The sequence below is a fragment of the Balaenoptera physalus genome (genome assembly GCF_965194825.1).
Source record: "Balaenoptera physalus genome assembly, chromosome: 12".
Classification (NCBI taxonomy): domain Eukaryota; kingdom Metazoa; phylum Chordata; class Mammalia; order Artiodactyla; family Balaenopteridae; genus Balaenoptera; species Balaenoptera physalus.
The window spans coordinates 76,578,714-76,599,973 of record NC_138897.1 but is presented as its reverse complement, the minus strand read 5'-3'; the positions used below and the strand labels follow the sequence as shown (position 1 = coordinate 76,599,973).

Sequence of the window (21,260 nt, the reverse complement as noted above, 5' to 3'; positions counted from 1 at the left end):
GGAAAAAGCTCCCAGTTGCGGTCAGGACTGAGATCTGGATCTGTGTCTGGCTACTTCCTCATGGTGGGATCCTAGGCCACTCACTCAAGCTCCCTGAGCCTCAGGCTTCCTCTCTGCAAAATGGGGCTGGTGCATCTTCCCTGTTTTCCTCAGAGCACTGTGGATCAGTGTTCTGAGAGCACTCTGTGAACCCACGTTCACAGCGTGACCCCTCTGGGAGGAACATCTCAGCACCCTGTTTTCTAAGCACGGCAGACTGGGAACCAATTCCTGGTTCATGTGGAGACACTGAGGGGGTTCAGAAGCCACTGGCAAGGAAGGGGCACACCCGGGTTAACCGGTTGGATTCCTGGCTCCACCACTATCTGTGTGGCCTTGGGCAAGTCATTCACTTTCCTGTTTCTTCATTGGTAGAATGGGAATATATTTACCTTGGAGAGAGTCTGTGTGTATACTGTAGGCCCTCAATAATCAGATCCCTCTTTTTTTGTGGCTGCTCTCAAACACAAAAATTGCCGGTTCCCAGAATTCACCAAAGAATCTGAGCTGTGGGTCAGAGAGGTTAGGGCACTAGCCCGAGGTGGCACAGCTAGTTTGGGCTTAGAACACAGATCGCCTTACTCCGGGTCCGGGGAACTTCCCTCAGTCCTCTAAGCTTCATCATTTATTTTCTCCAACAGGCATTTGGTACCTACTACGACCTAGGAAGGGCGGAGTTGTGTAAGGAGAGAGACCCAGCCCAGAATTATGTGCTGTGCAGACCTCACCACTTCAAGAGACAGGTGCTGCTGTCCCCGGTTTATATATTAGGAAACTGTGTTTAACTAAGGCTCAGAGAGGCCAAGTGACCGTCACCAAAACACGCAACCAGAGAGAAGTCGTGTCGAATTCGAACTCGGGTCCTCCCGCGGCGCCACCCCCGGAACCCGTGGGCGCGCGTGGCTCTGCGCAAGCAGGGCGCTCGGCGGTGGGAATCCCGAGCGGAGCTGGAAGCCTGGCCCGCTCATTTGCATGCTAATACCCAGAATGCTTTTCCCCCCGCACACCGCTTTTCTTAATGGAAGCGCTCAGTTTGGAACCGTGGAAAGTTTGGAACACATACTTCGCTCCCTCTTTGCAACTGTGGGAACTTCCCGCCCGCACACGCGGTGCTTGCAGCCCAGGGCTCCAAGTTGGGCTGCCTGGCAGCGGCCGCCAGCTCTTCCCAGAGAGATGAACCTCTGTGTCCAACCCGCGCGCGGCAGCATCTCCCGGACGGCCGGGACAAAGCGCCCAGGCCCGCCGGCGGGGCTCATGGCCCGAGCGCTCGGCGACTCGCTGGGCTGCGGGCGCCAGGGATGCTCCGAACTCAGGAGGCCAAAGGGTGCTCCCTGGAGGGTCCAGTACCCCCATTTTCCTAGGGTGCGCGGGGATCCCTGCCCCTTCCCATCGCCCGTGCCTCTATGTTGTCGCCTCCCCGAGCTGGTTACTTTCCGCTCCCTGGGGCACAAAGCTTGGCGTGTGGCGGTTTGGGGGAGAGGGTGGACGATGGCCTCGTATCCCCAGCTCTTCCGGGCGCGCAGCCCCCTCAGTTCAGGCAGTGCGCGGGGTCCAGAAGCAGCTCCGAAGGTTCGGCCTGCCCCCAGCTAGGACCCCGAGCCCTCTCTGGGGTTGGTAGCGGGGAGGCGCTCGCAGGCGACTTCTGGGGATTTCGGGCATCGAAGGGGGGCTCCGAAGGGTAGCCAACGCCCGCTCGACTTACGGGTGCACATCGTTGGCTGGGGGGCCCACCTCTGCCACCCTCGGTCTCCCCCCACCCCCCCGCCCCGTCCGCTTTCCGCCACTCTTGGCGGGGAGGGAGGGGCAGTGGGAGCTGGTTTGCTGGCTAGGCGCTTCGTTTGCATTGGTCCGGGGGGGCTGAGACTGCAGCCCCCGGCCCCGCGGGCGGGGTGGCGAGGCGGGGGCCGGACGGGGGCTCAGTCTGCGCTAGCATTGGCGGAGCAGGGGACTGGGGAGGGGGGGCAGGAAGCGGGGGGGGAGCGGAGCTGCGGGGGGGGTGTATAAATAGGGAAGGGGGGACGTGCATCCTCGGCTGGGTGAGGGGGGGGCGCTCGGCACAAAGAAAGTGGAAAGTTTGCAGCGCTGGGCGGTCCGGGCCAGGGATTCGGGTGCGCACGTGCAGGGCCGGGGGCGCCGGGGGCCCCCCAAGCCGAGCTCGCCGTTTCTTTTTTTTTTCTGCAAGCGGAGGGGGGGTGTTGTTGGTATCGCCCCCTCCTTCTCCTCCCCCCAGGGGTGAAAGTGCAAGAGGAAGTGCAGCCGCTGCCATCTTTCCTCCGCTCCGAACACACGGAGCCCGGGGCCGCAGCGCCGCCGCTCCGCCACCGCCTTCGCTCGGCCCGGGAAAGGGCCCGCCCTACCGCTGCCGCCGCCCGCCCGCTCCAGCCTTCGCTACCGACTCCGCCCGCCAAGCTCCGGGACCCGGCCCGCGCTGCCGCCCCGGTGCGCGCCCCGCCGCCGCCTTAGCCTTAGCCTTTTGTTTCCTCCGCTCCGGCGCCCCCGCCCCGGCTCGCGCTTTGCAGGGGACGCAGCGCGCGCCCCCAGCGGGCCCGGGAAAAACCGCGGCGCGCGCGCCTGCGCGACAAACCCCTCCTCCTCCTCCTCCCTGCGCGCGCGCGCGCGCCCCCTTGGCTGCGCGCCGGCGCCGCCTGGCGGGCGGGAGGGGAGGTGGCGGGCGCGTTTGCGGGAGGGGCGCACCTCTGTGCTCGCGTACCCCCCGGAGGTAGACCGAGAAGGGGAGGCGGGCGGGCGGAGAGGAGAGAGGAGTGTACGATCCAGCAGGGGTGGGGGCAGCTATGTGGGAGGTGGTGTGCCCTGCCGCCTAGACAGTCCGTTCCGGGCAGGGGGCGTGTGCGCTCCGCGCACCTGCGAGACTACAGAGCCCCGGGCCGGCACGTGTGGGGAGTGTAGACACATTCGTTGCACCCCGCTTCTTGCTGCCTAGGGGAAGGGAGTGGGGCTGGCAAGTGACGCGGCCCGGTTTGTGGGGAGGGGGCGGCGGCCATGGAGCGAGTGAACGACGCTTCCTGCGGCCCGTCGGGCTGCTACACCTACCAGGTGAGCAGACACAGCACGGAGATGCTGCACAACCTGAACCAGCAGCGCAAAAACGGCGGGCGCTTCTGCGACGTGCTCCTGCGGGTGGGCGACGAGAGCTTCCCAGCGCACCGCGCGGTGCTGGCTGCCTGCAGCGAGTACTTTGAGTCGGTGTTTAGCGCCCAGTTGGGCGACGGCGGAGCTGCGGACGGGGGTCCCGCTGACGTGGGGGGCGCAGCGGCGGCCCCGGGTGGTGGGGCTGGGGGCAGCCGGGAGCTGGAGATGCACACCATCAGCTCCAAGGTGTTCGGGGACATCCTGGACTTCGCCTACACTTCCCGCATTGTGGTTCGCCTGGAGAGCTTCCCCGAGCTTATGACGGCCGCCAAGTTTCTGCTGATGAGGTCGGTCATTGAGATCTGCCAGGAAGTCATCAAACAGTCCAATGTGCAGATCCTGGTGCCCCCTGCCCGGGCCGACATCATGCTGTTTCGTCCCCCTGGGACCTCGGACTTGGGTTTCCCTTTGGACATGACCAATGGGGCAGCCTTGGCAGCCAACAGCAATGGCATCGCAGGCAGCATGCAGCCTGAGGAGGAGGCAGCTCGGGCGGCTGGTGCAGCCATTGCGAGCCAAGCCTCCCTGCCTGTGTTACCTGGGGTGGACCGCTTGCCCATGGTGGCCGGACCCCTGTCCCCCCAACTGCTGACTTCCCCATTCCCCAATGTGGCATCCAGTGCCCCTCCCCTGACTGGCAAGCGAGGCCGGGGCCGCCCAAGGAAGGCCAACCTGCTGGACTCAATGTTCGGGTCCCCAGGGGGCCTGAGGGAGGCAGGCATCCTTCCATGTGGCCTGTGTGGGAAGGTGTTCACTGATGCCAACCGGCTCCGGCAGCACGAGGCCCAGCATGGTGTCACCAGCCTCCAGCTGGGCTACATCGACCTTCCTCCTCCGAGGCTGGGTGAGAATGGGCTACCCATCTCTGAGGACCCCGACGGCCCCCGAAAGAGGAGCCGGACCAGGAAGCAGGTGGCCTGCGAGATCTGCGGCAAGATCTTTCGTGATGTGTACCATCTCAATCGGCACAAGCTGTCCCACTCGGGGGAGAAGCCCTATTCCTGCCCCGTGTGTGGGCTGCGGTTCAAGAGGAAAGATCGCATGTCCTACCACGTGCGGTCCCACGATGGGTCCGTGGGCAAGCCCTACATCTGCCAGAGCTGTGGGAAAGGCTTCTCCAGGTGAGGAATGGTGCCCACCCCCCATGACTTGTCCTATTCCTAACTCATGGAATAGCTCCTCTCCAAGAGCTGGGGGTGTGACACTTGGAGGGGGCTCACTTGACCTTGCAGGGCCATGTCAGGTTTGGGGAGAGTGTTTTAACGGCCCTGATTTTGAGATGATGTGGCCAAGAGTTGCTTTCTCTTCCCTCAGGGAAGTTCTGTGGCACTAGGCGTGCCCTACCGTCTCTCTTCCTTGGGGCCTGTGGGAAGGGGCCAGATTCCTCAGGCCGCAGCCACCGGGCCTCACCATTCTTCTCCCTGGGCTCCCTTTGTGTTTCCGGCACCAGGCAAGGGGCCCCCTCTGGGGGCGGGAGGCCAGGCTCCTCCAGCGACTTTCCCCGCTTGAATGGCTGCCGGGGGAGGGACTGAAACAAGTGCATCTGGGACTCCTTACGCTCCCACGCCTCCATGTCCCCCCGCACAGCACTGGCAATCCTGGGTCAGCAGACTCCGGCCCTGCCTCTCACAGTCCCGGAATCACGGGGCACAGAGCTGGGCACCCAGAGTCTCTTCTGAACAGCGAAGCCTTTGATCTGCTCTGACCTGGTGGCTCCAGAGCCCACCTGAACCCACAGATCCCCTTTATGTTCACTGGACAGAGAGGAAGGAGAGCAGGATGTCGTATTAGATTGACTTTTTAGTGAGCCTGATAAGGAACTGAAGACTTGTCTGCAAGCAGAGGGTTGTTTTTCCTCTTAAGAGAATATTCAGAATAAAAGGCTCGTTTTAACTTGCCTGGGTACTGAGGGCCTTGTGTGTATGAACGTAGGGATGGAGAACTCCCTCAGAGGGGCCCCAAGCAGGAACCAGTCTTACCGGTCAGGCAGCCCCTGCCCACCTGCTCTGTCGGGCATCTGGTTTACCAGCCCAGCTGGAGGCTTAAGGCTTCATCCCTTGGCCTCTGGGGACTGAATTCCATCCGGGTGGCATTCATTGGCTGCTGTGGCGGGAGAGGCTGGGGGAGGGGAATGCTGAGTTTCTAAGGGGCTTTAGTCTGGACAATGAATCACACATACCCCCTCCCGGAAAGGCTGCAGTAAGGCAGCCCAGTCTCATTCTAAAGCCCCCTCCTTGGGTCCTAGATATCATTGAGTTTCTGGTGGGGGGAGGCGGGTAGGCAAGGTCAGAGACAAATGCTCACTCCCCTTCCCCCTCTAGAGAAATCCAGGGCAGAGAGGCCTGGGCCTCAGGAGCCAGAGCTGGGTGGTGACTTTTCTTTGTCATGCTGGGGTGGGGTGAGGGAGTCCTCTCCAGCCTTGTGGGGGCAGGGGTCTGGCCAAGTTTGTAGCCCCCTCTCTTAAGGTCTTGTTTTAAAGTCTCTCTTGGTTCTCTTTTCTAGGCCTGATCACTTGAACGGACATATCAAGCAGGTGCACACTTCTGAGCGGCCTCACAAGTGTCAGGTAGGGGCTGGGCCGGGGCAGAGATGGGCTGAAAGAGAATGCTGCTGTCCTCACAGCTACGGCCGTGAGCCAGCTGCTGTGCGTGCTGGGCTGGCTGACTGACCACCGCTGTGCACACCTCCCCCTCTGTCCCCCCACCGTCTGTCTGCTCTCCTCCTTTGTTCTCCCCCAGCCCCCTCCCTCCCACCGCTGATGTCCCCTCCTTCCTGGTCGCTGGGTCCTGGTTTCCAACACGTCTCTGTCTTTGCTCTGTTGCTTGGCTTTCCTCTCCTGGCGTTTGCCAGCTCCTTGGATGGTGGGCCACATTGCACAAGTGTCGTCCTGGGGGCACTGGCACCCCACTGGGTCCGGCTTCTGGTTCCCAGCAGTTTGCAGGGGCCACCGTGGGGTGGGAATGGCTTCTTAAGGGCTCCTGGTGGTCCAGCCAACAACTCTTCCCCTTGTATGCCCGGCAGCCTGACCTGAGTTGGAGCTCCTTCTGGGTCCCCTCAGCTCAGGGCACCAGGCCGCGGGGGTGAGAGTGAAGGAGGCAGGGAGTGGTGCGATCACTGGCACCTGCTTAACCCATTCTGAGCCACGTGTGCACACAGCCAAGGGCTTCTGAGAACTGGAAAGCGAGGTGGTTTCCTGTCCTTGAGAGCTCTTTGTGTAGCAGTAGGTAGGGGAGGCTGGGCAAGATTCTCACCCTTGGTTTGTCTGATTGAACAATATCTGGGGGCTCTGTGATGCCCAGAAAATTGAGCTTCCTCTCCTGGCCACTGAGCATTCCTGTGTGGGTGGAAAACACACTTCTATCTTCTCCTTGGTCGTCCCCCCTTTCCTGGGCCAAGTTCCCACCATCTGAGTGGGAGACAGAGTTGTGGGGTGCTTATTGCAATGTCTGGTGGGGTGACCTGCTTCTCTTTATCCTGTTGGTGGCAAGGACGAGGGTCTGGGGAGACCGATAATAGGGAGGGATGGACGTGCTGTAGGTGGGGCAGAGAGCCCCCAGGGGCCAGGTGCGGTGGTGTTCCCAGGCGGCCAGGCGACCAGGGGTGGGCCTGCTGGGATGCGCCTGTGCCTCGCTGCCTCCTCTCCCTCTGTCTCTCATCACGGAGCACATTCTGACTCTCCCAGGTAGTGTGCTGAGCAGCCCAGCAGAGTAGGAGGAGCCCAGAGGGCAGTGGGGGCATGCCCGGTGGCCTGGGGGGGTAACCTGCACTCTCTGCCCTTTTTCCAGGTGTGGGTTGGGAGCAGCAGCGGCCTGCCGCCCCTGGAATCTCTTCCTAGCGACCTGCCATCATGGGACTTTGCCCAGCCTGCTTTGTGGAGGTCGTCCCATTCGGTTCCTGACACCGCCTTTTCCCTTTCTCTAAAAAAATCCTTCCCAGCCCTCGAAAACCTGGGCCCAGCACCCTCCAGCAACGCTCTCTTCTGCCCAGCCCCGCCGGGCTATCTGAGGCAGGGTTGGACTGCCCCAGAGGGCAGCCGGGCCTTTACCCAGTGGCCTGTGGGCTAGCCGGGGCCTCCCGAGAGGGTTTTCTGTGGAGGGGAACGGCAGTGGCAGTGGTCTGAGCCCCCTGCTTTTGGGAGAGGCCAGCAGAGTGGTCCCTGCCGACCATGCCCAGCTCCTCCCTGGGTGACTTGGACTCTTTCCCAGCTCAAGGACCCCAAATAGGGGTAGCAAAAGGCTCCTTCCTGGGTCCTCCCCATGGTCTCCACGTTTCTTTCTGGGCTCTCTTGCCTTGTTTTCCCTCTTTAGCAGATGGCACCCCTGGGTGTCTGTCCTTGCCTGGAGGTTGATGCTTTCCTAGGAACTAAGCCACCGGCTTACATGCTTCCCCTCCCCTGGCATCACCTCCCCTAAGGGGTTTCTAGAATGGGGCCTGGCCACCCCTCCCCCAACTCTGGGAGTGAATCCTCCTCCAGAGGAGACTGCGGCTCAACTCCAACTGGGCCAACCATGCTGCCCTCGTCCCTTCCCACTCACACAGGTCCGCTTTCATTTCTGGCTTGTGAATTAGACTTTTGTGGTTTTGAGGTTTATTAGCAGGTCTGCTCAGGAACTAGATTAACCAGTAGCTTTACATTGGGTCATCCCAATATATGGCTTTGGGTGCTGATAAAAGCAGATGTAGACCTCCGTCGGATCCCAGTGGTGTGCCCTTCAGCCCCCGCGGGCTCTGCGGGGATAATAGGAGTGATGATAAAAGTTTTCATTCTAACATTTGAGGCTTTGTGTGTTTTGTCCTTGGTCTGTGTCATAACACTGACATCCCTGTCCCTTGGTGTACGAGCCTGCTCCTGCCCTGCCCCTCCGACACACACACTCTCACAAGCCTGCTGGCCCTGCCTCCAGACCCACAGCCAGAACTCCCCTAACAGTGACCTGGCAGGTGCAGGTGAAGACGTGCTGCCTCTCAGGCTCTGAGCTGGCTGGCCAGGTGTGCCTGGGCTTTGTAACAGCAGGGGCATCTGTTTTGCATGGTGTGTCTGCTGAAAGTATCAGAGGTGAAGAGACAGCTCTCTGGGAGTTGGTTCCTTTAGCCCCTGGCAGAGTTGGGCATGGGCCATACCTCTCGGTCCCTCCTGATGCCACAGAGGAGACAGTAGGGGCCAGTTACAGAGACGGGTGCCACAGCTTGAGGGGAAAGGCCCTCCGAACGTGGGGGCATGGGGGCTCAGGCTTGGCAGTGACACGCAAGTCTCCTTGGGGTTTGGCCTGAGTGTCCTTAAATGGCCCAGATGCCCCAATGCTGCTCGATCTGTTAGTGCTGTGGACTGGGACATTGACCCCAGATGGAGTTCAGCCTGAAGCCGAGAGGCTAGAACAGCTCAGACCTCTCCCATTGCTCCCAGTGGCCCCACTTCTCGGGGGCTGGTTGGGGCGGTTTGGGCTGGAGGGATAACTCATTAGGAATTGAAGTGCGAATAAGGGAGCTGACACCCTTGAGAAGAAGGGGGCCAGCAAGGCCCATGGTGCTGAGCCCACATGCATTGCCCTCAGACTTTTCCAAGGCTATGGAAAAGACTACTTAAGATACCCCCTGAGGCTACCAGGCTCAAAGGCCACCAAGAGTAGGTGTGCACCGGTGCCCATGGTACCATTGAGGCCCCATTCCTGAGCTGTTCAACCCTTGGGAAGAAAAGCATTCGGAAGTCTGGGACAGGGAGAAACTGGCAGGGACGGAAGGGAGCCTGGCTGGGGCTCAGTGTTGAGTGGTGATGAACCTCTCTGGGGGCTGGGCCAGGACCTGGCAGGTGTGCTTCCAGCAATAGCAGGCTGCCTGTGCGCAGGGCTGGGGGCGAGGCGGCCGTTCCCAGCACCACCGGCGATCGATTGGGGTGCTGATCCCGTCAGGGTCCCTCTGCCTTCTCCCTGCCTCCAGGACAGGAAGTGTTTTTCTCTTGAGTGGCCCCAGCATGGAGGTTCCGGGCACCCCCTTCTTTGAGATCCATCTCTCTCCTCAGCCTTTCTCTCCTTTCTCTCCTGGGTTAAGTGACCAGGCCTTTTATGTTCGGTGTTGTCTGAACTTCTGGCAGGCCTAGACTCGGACTTGGGCACTTTCACAGTTCCTCCAGAAAGCCTTGGGTACTCCAGCCACAAAGGGTCAATCCTGGCACAGAGAAGCCAACCACCATTTCAGCTTGGCTTTGTAACACGGTGATAGTTTTTGTTGCGTTTGTGTTTTGTTTTGTTTTGTTTTCCCAGCAGCAGATTTACATTCCTAATTATGTTTGCTCAGGCTAAAGTTTGCTTTCATTCCTTGAGAGATAATCAGTGGAGGACAGGGTGGGAGAACTCAGCCTGGTCTGCGGTTTTAATTTTGCTTAGCTAATCCCCCAAATGGATAATCCACTTTTGGATAACTGAGGTCTGGCTGTCCATTATCTTTCGTTAGCAAAGTATGACAGGCAGTGCTTTACGGGACACATCCCAAAAGAAAGTTGGCAAGAGAAACAAGGCATCTCTTTCACATCCCTCTAGTGGCACCCTCTCCCAGGGGCCACAGAAGGTGGGATCCTGAATGTGTGCTTTCAGCTGCATTTTCTTACACCTGGTCCGTGGTTGGCTCCTTTGAGTTCTGCAGTGTAGACCACACTGCCTCTTGTCATTGTGGCAGTGGTCCTCAGGTCGCTGTCCAGCCAAGCCGGCTCTCGTCCCCAGATAAATCGACAGGTGCACCCCTCTCTCCCGCAGGTGTTCACGGCACCCCTTACTCTGGTTTACAGTCTGGTGGGGCTGGGGGAAGATTCAGTTTTCCACCCACTGTGGCCTATGATTGGGTCACAGGGTCCCTGACGGGGGGCCCACCTGTGGCCATGAGACCAAGCACCCATGGTGCTTTCTGAGTCACCTAAGTGCTCACGTTTCCCTGCACAGATCCTGTCACCTCTCTCAGGACAGCCCTGGCTACCAAGTACACTGATAAAACCTATCCACACCTTTCACCAGAAGCTACCTCTGCTGAGGCTGGAGGTGGTAAGAACACATGCTCAGGGGCTGGTTCTCAGTCCAGCTGCCCCGAGTCCTCTCAGGACCTCTGTCTGCCCGGCTGTAAATCGGAGAGGAGGGGAATACCCCAGGGTGGCCAGGAGGATCGGTAGGGCACTGGCCTGGCAGTGGCAGGGTGTTGCTTTCTCTAGTAGCTGAGCCCTGTGCTTTGTGCAAATTACTCTCTAAACTTAGCTCCCTCATTTGTCAGATGAATAAACTCAATATATAAAACATGAAAGCAGTACACTTGACCCTTGAACAATGTGGAGGTTAGGGGCGTCGACCCTCCGAGCAGTCAAAAATACACATACAACTTAGTGTCGGCCCTCTGTGTATGCGATTCTTCCACGTCCGCGGTTCCACATCCGCGGGTTCAGCAAACTGCAGATGGTGTACCACCTACCGTAGTATTTACTGTTGAAAAAAAATTTGCGTAAAAGTGGCCTCGTTCAGTTCAAACCCTGGAAAACTGTTCAAGGGTCAACTGTATTTTATTAGCATAAATTCTTCTATTCAAATGTGTAACATTTATTCAAAAGATAACGACTAAGAAGAGCTCAGCTGGTCCTGATGCAGACATTTGGGGTTGGGGTAGCAACCACGGTGTCTTCTACCTCCACAGCATCGAATGCATTTGTTTCTCGCTCTGATTGTACAGTAAAGCAATAGACAGATGTTGTACATGGTGACAGTGTTCAGACACTTACCTTAAGGTCTCAGGATCTCAGGATCTGTTCCTGTTCAGTGGAGCCGCAGGAACACCTCCATTCTAGCCAGTTAATGGGGTGGCGGGTCTTCAGTGGGTTAACGTTCGGTCTGTGATGCAATTAAAGGTGAATGTTGCTTTCTTTTGTGGCTCTCAAGTAGTAAACAGACACGTACAGAGAAAAGAAATGAGTCAACCTTGACTAGAACTCCTGAGACACATCCGTAGATCCAAAATAGTGAAGGTCACCAGATTCAACTCTCCTGAGGGCTTTCCCGATGTTCCGTGACCTCCACGGCTGGGCAGCCATGCAGGCCCGGGCTGGGGGAGAGATGTTGGGGGTGGACCCGGGGCTGCCTTCCCAGGGTGTGGTACTGACTGCAGCTCCTGGCCGGTGGGGTGAGAGCACGGCCTGCCTCGAGGGCCACCGTGAGGATGCACTGCATGCGACGAAGGCCTCTGAAGGTGGAGCCTGGGGCCTGCCTGGCACGGTGGGGGGCACTGGTCAGTGCAGGGTGGTGCCATCCTTGTTGGCACCAGCACTGGGGTTCCACAGATGCCCCCGGAGCCTCCGGCCCTCATTCTCTGCTAATTTTCACATTCGCAAAATTGACACTGTCACTTTATGGGCTGCTTTCTCAATACAAACGCACACGGATATTATGAAGAGTAATCTCTGTGTTCTGTCCTGCCTTTCCTTTCCATTTCCCTGTGGCCACGATTAATGTCGCTTTTGAATAAAGTGAGTAAATTGGATTCTTTGTATAAAGCAACCAGGGGAAACCCAGGGTGGAGAAGGTGAAGACTGTTCCGTTTATATGCCAATAGCTCTTCTGTAAATTCACTGACAGCCAATGCAACTAACATCAGTTCTTAAATGTTTAAGAATGAAAAACCCCTAGCTCTTTTGTTTTGCAGAACTCAGCCTGCCATGTAATGTGCATGTTGGGGGACGGTGGGAACCAGTGATCCTAGCTCAGGGGTCCTGTGGGGAAGACCATGGCGGGTAGGAGCGGCTTACTTGGCATCTGGGGAGGAAGCCTGGCCGCATTCTCAAGTTCTCTTTACACAGGGAGTCCCTGTGTTGGCCAGAAATGGCTTTGTGCCACAGTGTGCTTGGTAGGGAGTTGGGTGTGGACGCCAGCTTTTACCTCACCCCGTTTTCCTTTCTGCCCTCAGACCTGCAATGCTTCTTTTGCCACCCGAGACCGTCTGCGCTCCCACCTGGCCTGTCACGAAGACAAGGTGCCCTGCCAGGTATGCGGGAAGTACTTGAGGGCGGCGTACATGGCAGACCACCTGAAGAAGCACAGCGAGGGGCCCAGCAACTTCTGCAGTATCTGTAACCGAGGTAATCTCCCTGCTATTTCCTCATGTCCAGGGGATGGGCCTGAGCCCATGTGGGAGGCCGAGGGGTGTCTGACCACCCTGCCTCAGGCTCCACTCTGCACGGCCAGCCCTCCCTCCCTTCCCACTGAGCGATAAACACCTTATCCCCCAGCTAGCTGTTTGTCACCCTTTCCTTTCCAAGAAACCTGGGGTGCTTGGAACGGGAGTTGCCAGGAGCTCAGCAAGTGGGAACAGCAGAGAGTGTTGTTCCCAAGCTTGGGCCCATGACACACCTGCTGCCCAGGGGGCAGGATGGATGCGCTGAACTACTGAGGTTGGTGGGAGTCATTAGGCCCCAAGAGGTGGGAGAATGAGGGGTCCTGCTCAAGAGCTTTGCTGGCTGATCCACTGGCACGTGAAAGTCAGCAGCCAGGTAAGGACGTCGAGTCTGGAGATGGACAAGGGCTGAAACTTTCTAGCACAAATGGTCAGAAGAGCCCAGGCCCAGGTAGATTGTGGCCTTGACGAGAGCGGAAAGTGGCAGGTGCTCTGAGCAGGGCAGCGTGCTTGCGGCCGAGGTTGGCCTAGGTGGCATCTGTGGCCCTGGTGTTGTGTTGGATGAAGTCTGGCCTGTCCCTGAGCTTCTGCCAGGGCTCGTTGGCTGCTGGAAGGGCTGAGGTTCGTGTTTTGCAAGCAGCGTCAGTGGAGGAGGCTGCGCCTTACATGCTGAAGGAGTTGGGGCAGCTGTCTGGTGAGCGTGAGGACGCTTCTGCATGGTGCGCTTGCTTTGGCCAGGTGGGGACGTGGCTGGAGAGTCCTATCTCCTGGGACACTCTTGTCGCAACACTTCTGGAAGTCTTGAGTGTGGCTTAGTGGATTGAGCACTAAGCCAGGAGGCAGGGGACCCAGGGTTTAGCTGGCCCCTCCCACCTCACCCTCCTGTGTGACCTTGAACTCTCCCTTCCCCTCTCGAAGGCTCAGTCTCTTCATCTCTAAACGGGGTTGAGAACATCCCCCTTGCCCACCTCACAGGGTTGCTGTGAGGATCCCGGGAGACAAGGTAGGTGAAAGTTCTCTGAACCCTGCAGGCAGCAGCACACTTGGGAGGCCCTCCTTACACTTCGTAACTGTCAGGAAAGACACAGCTCGCTGACACTCTGATTTGGACCAGGTGCAAGCCCCCTGCAGTCCTTGGCTGGAAACTTTGAGTCCTGTGCTATCTCCACATGCCCTGAGGTTGCTGGTGGAGGGAGCCTGCTGAGTGGCTGGGTGTTCTCTTGGTGCCCTGAGCTGCGTTCCTCCCCGGGGACTGCACACCTGGGGTTTGCCTTGAAGGCCATTCGATGTCAACGTTTGTACCACCAGGAAACCTGCTGTGGAAGCAGGGAGGTGGTCAGAAAAGCTGCTTAAGCATCTGTCCTATTTTCTGATATGTCAATAGAGCCCTTTCTGGCAGGAGCTTCCTCCGGGGAGCTAGCAGTGGGGCTGTGTGTGGAGAGAGCCATCAGGCTGTGGCTGCCCAGCTCTAGGAAGAGATGGTTCCTTGTCTCGCTTCATCCCGTGGCTTCCTGACCGCGCCCCCAACTAACTCGAGACCTGCTGCAACGGTGCTGTCAGCGGGTGTTCTGTCGGGGTTTCAAGGTTGAAGTTCTCAGCCTGAGAGTTGGGGTCAGAGACCAGAGGCGGTAAACCAGTTAGGGCGGAGGAGGATGCCAATGAGGAAACTGAGATAAAGCCTGGATTACAAAGTGGCGGGGAGCTGAGTGGGGGACCCAGGGCCACAGCCTCTGTGGGCCCCGCTCAGGAGGAAAGAAAAGCTGCGAGCAGCCGGGAATAGCAGGGAAAGTCGACCCAGTTAGGAGACAGCTGATGTGGCAAAGCCAACAACTATTGTACGTCAGGATTTGTTTTCCCTGGGCTGGTAAAGAGGACTTGGGCAGCAGCCACAGGCCACGTGGCCGGGGTGGGGGTGCCTGGAGAGTAAAACCAGAGCCCACCTTTCCTCAGAAAAGCCAACGCTAGATCTGGGTCGTAAGCAAAACAGCTTTGGGGGAATTCCCTGGCAGTCCAGTGGTTAGGACTCCGCGCTCTCGCTGCCGAGGGCCTGGGTTCAGTCCCTGGTCAGGGAAGGAGGATCCCACAAGCTGCGTGGCATGGCCAAAAAAAAAAAAAAAAACCCAAAAGCCAAAACAGAAAAACCCAGCTTTGGGTCCCAGCGTCGGAGCAGGAAGTCCCATTCCTCCAAGAAGACAGAAGAGGGCTCTAGTCTAAACCACCCTGGATCCTCAGAAGGAAGAGAAAACAATTTTCGTCTTCATCAGAAGAGAAGGAGCAGGATTCTACCTCTGGACTCATTTCTTCGGCAGAAATGGGAAAAGACACCTCCCTTCCCCTCCAAAAAAAGAAGAGGAAGGGGAAGGCAGTTTTTCCAGGAAGAGGATAGACCGCCAAGACACTGAGACACTGGAATCAGAATGCAGGGAGCTCTGGGCCGTCCTTTCAAGGCTGTGACTACAGAAGGAGCTGCAGGAATAAATGGATGTTCTCTCTACAACGGTTCAAGCAAAGGCTAACGTTCAGCCAGCCGGTTAGCAGGTGAGGCCGGATCAGGTGAATATCCAGGTGCCCTGAGATCCTCCAGTCCCAGCAATTCTTAAGCAATCAGCTTAACCACCCATCCATCTGCCTACTTTCAACCACACGAACAACTCTTGCCTGTGAAGAATGGGGGAGAGGAGATGCAGCCGGTGGCCCAGCCCCACACTGGAGACAGATGACCTTGTCTTTGTCCTGGAGACATATCAGGACGTAGACCATCCCATCTGCAGAGAAGATAACTTGCAGTGGGAGGAGTATGATGGCAACAAAAGCCTGTTTCCTCACGTTCAAGTTGAGGAAATCAGTTGAGTTGAACAGTGGGAAAGACCTGGTAGATTGCCACGATTTCCCTTCTTTTTAAGTTTCTGTAGCCCGGGTCTTTGTGTAGATGTGTATGAGGGAGGGAGCGGGAAAGCGTATTGGGATTCTGTCTTTGACCGAGACAACACTTGCACTCAAATATCTGCTTAAAGGGTAGAGAAAGCCTTCTTTCCAGCCAGAGGCAAGCGCCAGTGGTAGATGCAGACAGCCTGCCGTCCCCTGGACTGAGCTGACCCAAGCCTACTTGGTGCCCCCCCTCCAGCACGGCTCAGTTGGGCACAGCCCCACCAAGGTGTGGACAAGAAGAAAGCCGTCCCTGACCCCTGCACAGATGTGGAAGCTGCCAAGGAGGGTTTGCTTCCAGAGTGCGAATTACAGCACACCAGGCAAGAAAATGCAGTGGAGGAGCAGTAGCCTCGTGGTAGCATATTCTCCGTATCTGGAGCGCGAGAGAGGGTGGCCTGTCGGTGGTGGTGGAGTCACGTGTGTGCTCAGTGTCCCCATCACTCTGATGCTTGTATCAAGCTTCCTCTTTGGTTCTTGGTTAATCAGTGGTGAACGGGCAGGTGAGTTTAGAATTCCAGCCAAATGTGTCTGGCTTCAGAGATACATTCACAGAAACTCGGCTTCTGTTTTACCCCAAAACTTGGCTGCTGAGCTGCTCTGTGTTTAAATTCTGGGCTTTAGGTAGCAACTGTGGATCCACGCCTACCACCCGCCATGTGGTTTTGCTATAGATAGTAAGTAGTCTGCAGCTGGGGCAGCGTCAAGGGGACCCTGCCACGTGGTCCCCAGACCGTTTTTCGGGAGAAAACAGTGAGTTTTCATTGAGCATCTGCTGTGTTCCCCAGCATAACTTTTCCCTCAAGGAGTAAATATAATAGTTCCTGGTGCTCCTTCCCTCCTTTCCCGTCCCTCTTGATTGCAGTGGCCCTGCCCTGGTGCACCGTGCAGAGAGCTTCAAACCACTTCAGAGGGCCCCGCAAGGGATTAAAAAGCAAAGAAAAAAATTCCCTTCTAAAGTGGTATCATCGCATCAGTCGGAAAGTCCTGATATTTCTGTTGGTTGCCAGGGCCGCAGCGCCATCCATGGGGCAGGGCTGAGATCCTCTGTCCTGTGAGTCTCATCTGCTCCTTCCTGACCACAGCCTCCCTCCGAGGAGTGTTTATATGGGACCCTCGTATGTCAGTCTGTCCCCTGCTTGGCCCCAGGCAGACCACTTGGTCACAGCGCAGGACATCGTGCTCTACCAGGCAGGGCAGGACAGCAGCATCTGGTCCAGGAGGGTCTTCTTTGTCAGGAAAGGAAGGAAGATTCACCCAGCCCTCCATTTCCCTCCAGAACCACCAGCTGCTACCATCAGGGGGATGTTTGTTGAATAAGATTCCCACAGGTCAGCCTGTCTACCAGCAGCTTTCATTCTAATCCACCAACATGGCAGAGAGATACAGGAATGTAAATGGTGATAATGGAGCCTACTGCAAAAGTTGAAGGGATGTTTCTAGGGCCAGGACCAAGACACAGAGACGATTAGAGAGTCTGCCCAGTGGTGAAGGACCACATGGTGGCACATGGTCCTGGGGCTAGAGTCCAGGCTGTGCCATTTAGCAGCTGTACATGTGGCTGCAAAGCACAGAGTGATGCACGTGGTGCGCTGGGCCTGCACACCTCTGTCACTCGCTGAAGGTGACCTTTATTGTAGTTCCAGTAGCATTCGAAAGCCCAGGCCAATTCAGACTTTTTTCAAACAAGTCTTGTGCAGACATTACACAGTACTCTCCAGCCTCTGGGCCATTAGTAGTGGATCCCACTGCTACCCCGTGACTGTAATTTAACGAGGGAATGAAAGTACCCGAGGATGTGTCAGCTGCATCTGGAGTGGACTAAAGGAACACCATCTAGGCATAGCGCCCCAAGTGGGCCTTTTGCCGAAAAGTTTTGGTTCCTGCCGAAGGCACTTTTGGATCCTTGAGTATGGGAGGATTTGATGTCCCAGCTCCTTCCTGCGGAAACCCAAGTGGAAATCCTTTGACTGGCCCACCTGGTTCCATCTCCTCGGACTCATGGCTGCTGTGGAAATTGGCCCGAGATCACTCTTCCCAGCCTGAGGCATCTCGAGGATCAAACTGACTGGAGCATCTGGGTGGGTCTGGAGCAGATCCCAGAAGGTTGGATTGCCCCTCCCCCAAAATAAAGACAAGGATTGTGCCTATTTCTTCTCCCTTAAGTGAACCTGTTGGATCCTCCAAAACCGAACCAAGAAGACCACCGTGAATAAGAGATGACTGCACACCCCCTTTAACATAACTTCCTATTTTCATTGTTCTTCAAAAGGTCTAAACAGTTACTAAACCCAGTTATTCTAAAGGTGAGAAAGTTTGCAAAATAGAGCATGTCTTAACAGGTAGAAGAAGGGGGACTCCCGGAGGCATTTCTTTGGGATTTCATCTTGCCTCTGTCTGGCTTCTTGCGCAGATGGTTTGCCTTCACACGTGTTCAGCGGCGTTCTGCCGCTGGAGTCCCGTGGCTGCCCTGGAGCCCCATGTACTTTCCTGACAGCGTTTCTAGCCGTGGTCCCTGCAGCTGGTCTGGGGCTGTGGACCATCCGTTCAGACCACTTGTTACTGAGGTGCCAAGTGAGCCGAGGCAGTTGGCCTCTGGCCCTGGCTGGAGTGGGATCTCAGGCCATCCGTCCAGGCAGCCTCCACAGCCTTGCAGAGCGGGCTCTGCAGAGAAGCCGACTCGAGGACAGTGCCACCCTCCCTCCTGAGCCAGGTGGCTCCTGTGGTTGCAGCGCCTTTGAGCCAAGGAGGGGCCCCTTCTAGGAGTGCTAGCCAGTGCGGCCAGAGGAGAGGCGTGGGGGAAGCAGAGAGGTGTCTGTGTGCCGGCTGCGGGATCTCATCTCCTTTTGTCTTGTTTAGGTTTCTCCTCTGCCTCCTACTTAAAGGTCCATGTTAAAACCCACCACGGTGTTCCCCTTCCCCAGGTCTCCAGGCACCAGGAGCCCATCCCGAATGGGGGAGCAGCGTTCCACTGCGCCAGGACCTATGGCAACAAAGGCAAGCGACCCCTTGCTCTGCACTTTGCTTCTCTGCGCAGGCTGTGTTGTGGGGGCGCTGGGCCGGGCGTGGGGAGGCGTGAAGGCTGCCGGCTTGCTGGCCGCCTCAAGGAGGCTCGAGATCTGAGTGGCAGTGGCCTCCAGGACAAAAGTCACAGTGGGGAATCTCACTCCAGGGCGGTGAGTGAGGCTTTAGGGCCCTGCCGAGATCCAGCCCCCGCCTCCTCTTCCCCAGCACCCGCCTCGCTCCTGGCCAGCCCCCACGTCCAGAGCCCTGCAGGGACGACCCGGGCCCAGGGCAGGAAGAGGAGCCCTGCATGATGAGCCTCTGGGCCTGTCCATTGCCTGTGGCCCTTTAAGGATGGCGTGGAGCTGTGGCTGAATGCTTTCTTCTCCTTTGACCCTGTGGGCAGGGGGAGCCAAGGTCTGGCTTCCCCCTCGGTAGGGGTGGTTGGTTGCTGTGACCAGCCCTTTCCGGAGAGCCTCTGGCCGCGTTTGTGAGATGCATGGTGCCGACTCCGAGTTGGTTTGCGTAGAGCTCCCTAGGCCCCACCTCCACTTGGTGATTCGGGTTGTTGTGTGGTTTTTCAAGTTGTTGTTGCCTTGGGGATGACGCCAGGGGCTTGGCAGATGGCAGAGATGGCATGCTCCACGCTCCCATCACCGACTTCCCTTCCCGGCATGGCGCTCTGAACCCAGGCAGGAAGGAGCTCATTGTGGAGGATTCACGTGTGGGCCGGGCAAGGCAGATCAGTGAGGGCTGTCTCGAGGACCAGCTTGTTCTGGGCCCTGTGTAGGGACAGCTGGCCGATTGAGTTGTTTAGTTCCTTCTAAGCTGTGTGCTTTGGCAACTTGGCCTGGAAGGCTTCTGGCAGGCAGAGGCAGTGAGGGCAGGGCTTGTGTTTGCAGCGTTGGGAAAAGGACTGGCTCTGACTCAGCCGTCGATAGGGTCTGCCTGGGTTGAGGAGCCCGCGGCTCTGGTTCTGCCTTGCTAGGGGTGCAGCTAGTCTGCTGCAGAGGTGAGGCCACTGACGTACCTGCTCAGCATCATCACAACAGCTGTTTTACCCTCAGAGGCACCCAAGAGAGCGCCTAGGAGCTGGGGGTCTTGGGTTGTCCTGGGTGGAGACAGAGGAGGTCCCCTCTCCATACCCTTCCTTGAAGCAGGCCGAGATGGTGGTGAGCGGTACACGTGCGCCTGCATGAAGAGTCCGCGGCGAGGGAGGCTGGCAGCCCCAGGCCCTGCTGTCTCACCCCTGTAGGCACGCCAGGCTCCCTGACTGACCAGCTGAACCTCTGTGGGTTCTGCTGGGCGGTGGCTGGCCATCGGCTGCCCTCCACGAGCCTGTGAGCTGGCCCCTGGCGACCCCTCCGAGGGGGCATCCCCATAGCCTGGCCTCACCGCTCCTCTGTGTTCTGTTTCCTCCTAGAAGGCCAGAAATGCTCACATCAGGATCCGATTGAGAGCTCCGACTCCTACGGCGACCTCTCGGATGCCAGCGACCTGAAGACGCCCGAGAAACAGAGCACCAATGGATCCTTCTCCTGTGACATGGCGGTCCCCAAAAACAAAATGGAGTCTGACGGGGAGAAGAAGTACCCCTGCCCCGAGTGCGGGAGCTTCTTCCGCTCCAAGTCCTACTTGAACAAACACATCCAGAAGGTGCATGTCCGGGCCCTCGGGGGTCCCCTGGGGGACCTGGGCCCTGCCCTTGGCTCGCCTTTCTCTCCCCAGCAGAACATGTCTCTCCTCGAGTCCTTTGGGTTTCAGATTGTTCAGTCGGCGTTTGCATCATCTCTGGTAGATCCCGAGGTCGACCAGCAGCCCTTGGGGCCTGAGGGCAAGTGAGGCAGATGCTGCGTCCCGGCAGAAACGGCCACCGGGGACCGCTGAGAAATGCTGTGAATGCGGAGGGAAGTGGTGTCTTTGGGTTCTGTAGCTGAGAGATTTTTATTCATTTTTAACTCCCCCTCCAGCCCTGTCACCCACCCCTATCTCCCAATGGTCTTTAGAAATAGATTCTCATCTGATACTCGGCAGAAATATCTGCGAGACCCGGTATGGGATGAGGGCAGAAAACACTACACAGGCCTCCAAGGCAACACCAGGGCTGGTTTCTCTAACGGGCGGAAGCTGGAGCCCCTGGTGCTCAGTCTTAAGTGACCCCAGTTCCACACCCGCACCTGACAGCATTCTGGGACCTCGGTGATTTTGGTCCCCTGCCCCTTCTCTAATCCCTCATTCCCCCTTCTCATATCCCTCAAAAGATACCACAGTAGGGTCTGCGCCCACTTACACAATGCTGATGCCCAACTGTTTTTAAGGAAGCTGGAAGCCTACAGCATCCCGTGGACCATGGGGTGAGTGTCCTCTGAGAGCCCCCTGAGCTTGACCTTTGACCTGGAGGGCCCCAGACCTTTCTGAGCCCCGCTTGAAGGCTAGCATTTTGCCACTAGGACAAGCTTAGCAATCGAGGACACTGCTACCCCAAATTCCAGTTCTTAGGTGATTTTAACCATTCAACTTGCTGTTGGGTTTTAATTCTCTAATTATTATTATTATTGTTATTATTTTTTAGGACCAGTTGTAGTGAATTGCTACTGAAAGTTATCCCAGGTGATACAGAGCTCTTTGTAAACCGCAGTCACACGTTAGGGTTTAGGATTAAACTTTGTTTAGATGTACCATAATTAACTTGGCTAGTTGATGTTTGGAGTCTATGGAAGAAATAGTTTTATGCAAAATTTAAGAAATGCCAGTCTGGTCAGGGAGGGGGAGGGGGTTTCAGTGCTGTTGGAAGGCAGGAGAGCTGGCAGGTGGGGACATCATACACCTCGGTTGTATCACACGTGAGCAAGCCCAGGTTGACCCTGTGATGTGAGTTGATCTGATCAGACTGTATTAAAAATGTTAGTACGTTACTCTGCCTGCTCCCCTGAGTCTGGTTTTTCTCTGGGACCCAGAGGGTGGGCAGTCTGTGCCCCTGCACCTGGGTTGGGTGGGATCCCAGGAGA

At 57.3% G+C, this 21,260-nt stretch overlaps 1 protein-coding gene and 1 long non-coding RNA gene across 8 annotated transcripts in view; one reads left to right on the top strand and one right to left on the bottom strand.

Annotated features, from left to right (window-relative positions):
• Positions 1-2,036: 2,036 nt before the first annotated feature.
• Positions 2,037-21,167, top strand: PATZ1 (POZ/BTB and AT hook containing zinc finger 1). Of its 5 annotated transcripts, none has more exons than XM_082416471.1 (5): positions 2,040-4,310; positions 5,692-5,755; positions 12,118-12,289; positions 18,174-18,246; positions 19,676-19,857. In XM_082416471.1, exons 1-5 carry the CDS (start codon positions 3,040-3,042, stop codon positions 19,707-19,709), a joined length of 1,614 nt encoding a protein of 537 aa, XP_082272597.1. In that variant the 5' UTR covers positions 2,040-3,039; the 3' UTR covers positions 19,710-19,857. The 5 variants fall into 5 exon arrangements, with proteins under 5 accessions (XP_082272598.1, XP_082272597.1, XP_082272595.1 ...); XM_082416469.1 differs by having other exon boundaries at positions 2,041-4,310; positions 18,109-18,246; positions 19,679-21,167; XM_082416468.1 differs by having other exon boundaries at positions 2,043-4,310; positions 18,109-18,246; positions 19,676-21,167.
• Positions 10,705-21,260, bottom strand: part of LOC309639363 — a 40,661-nt gene continuing 30,105 nt past the window's right edge. For all 3 annotated transcript variants that reach the window (XR_014251620.1, XR_014251621.1, XR_014251622.1), the window contains one exon: positions 10,705-11,048. This is a non-coding gene — a long non-coding RNA (uncharacterized lncRNA). The remainder of the gene's footprint in view (positions 11,049-21,260) is intronic.